The 1286-nt window shown below is 40.5% G+C and overlaps 1 protein-coding gene across 1 annotated transcript in view; it reads left to right on the top strand.

The window, feature by feature from the left end:
* The window catches only part of LOC118416014 (mitogen-activated protein kinase 14-like), a gene marked incomplete in the record, with an annotated part of 16923 nt that overhangs the window by 8447 nt on the left and 7190 nt on the right, over positions 1 to 1286 (top strand). The window contains 1 exon segment of the mRNA XM_035821049.1: positions 456 to 570. Coding sequence (XP_035676942.1) covers positions 456 to 570 — 115 coding nt within the window.

The raw sequence follows: 1286 nt of genomic DNA on the forward strand, positions 1-1286 counted from the left end.
AGCTGATAGATAGAACTTGAAAGAGAACAGGAATATGTGAATAAATTATTTGCCAGAGATGATTAAAGTGACCTGTATATGAAGGGTGCAGGAATAGGCTCACTGCGATAAAGGGATTATTTACACCCCACTGTATATCAAATTTGTTCATGTTTTGTGTATAATTGTATTGGACTTTTAGGAACATAAACTGAGTGTATATAAGTTGCATTATGATCTTCCCATCTCCCTCTATTGCATTTCCAAATTTGGGTCCGAAATTGTCTTCAACACACTCTAAGGGCTAGGGGTCTCCAGAACCAACTGGAGGGAGTACGTCATCGTCGTATCCATTTTTGATTACGCCCAGGACAAAGAAATCTGGCGCAAACTGGCACAAACTCATCAGACTGTGATGCCTGCAAATGATTGGTTGATTGAAGTTGCATTGTCACATATTCATGTGCCTCCCCCAGATTCTGGACTTCGGTCTGGCCAGGCTGGCAGACGACGCCATGACGGGTTACGTTGCGACGAGATGGTACAGAGCGCCGGAAATCATGCTGAACTGGATGCACTACAACAAAACAGGTGTGTCTGGGGGGTAAGGGAGGTGGGGAGGGGGGCAGCAGTACACTACTACTAACAATAGATGTTATGACCTGGTTTTGCTTAGTACGTACATATATCAGAATAATTTCTGTTCTTCTGTAATAGATTAGAAAACTCAAAGATATAAACCATGTATGTCTAATTGATGTTTTAGTTTATGATATTCATTATGAATATGATACATGTATCTAGTGTGAAATTTTTACAGGTTTTTCTGTTCTGTTTTACTGTTATTTCACTGCTGTTTCCTTCCTATTCTGTACTTTTCCCTCCTATGTAATAATTATAGATATGAAGAGATAAAGATATATAACCCATGTTTGTCTGATTGATGTTTTAGTTTGTAATATGTACTATGATATCTACTGTTGTTTTACTGCTGTTTCCTTCCTACTCTGTACTATCCCCCCTACGTACCTCCTACGTACCTGCGTATCTAGCTGATATCTGGTCAGTCGGCTGTATCATGGCCGAGCTGCTAACTGGACGTCCTCTCTTCCCCGGAACAGACCGTATCCTTTCTGATTTCCTGTCTTTCACTCCCTCCTTCCTGACTCCACTGCTATCTGTCGATCATAAACTGTTGGCTTAAGTATAGGAAAGGGTGTGTATGGTAGCTTGACAGACTGATTGACAGTTGTAAAATGACTGACAGTTACAGATAGCTTGACAGCTATATATGTAGATAGCTAGAT

Source organism: Branchiostoma floridae, chromosome 5 (assembly GCF_000003815.2).
Source record: "Branchiostoma floridae strain S238N-H82 chromosome 5, Bfl_VNyyK, whole genome shotgun sequence".
Lineage (NCBI taxonomy): Eukaryota > Metazoa > Chordata > Leptocardii > Amphioxiformes > Branchiostomatidae > Branchiostoma > Branchiostoma floridae.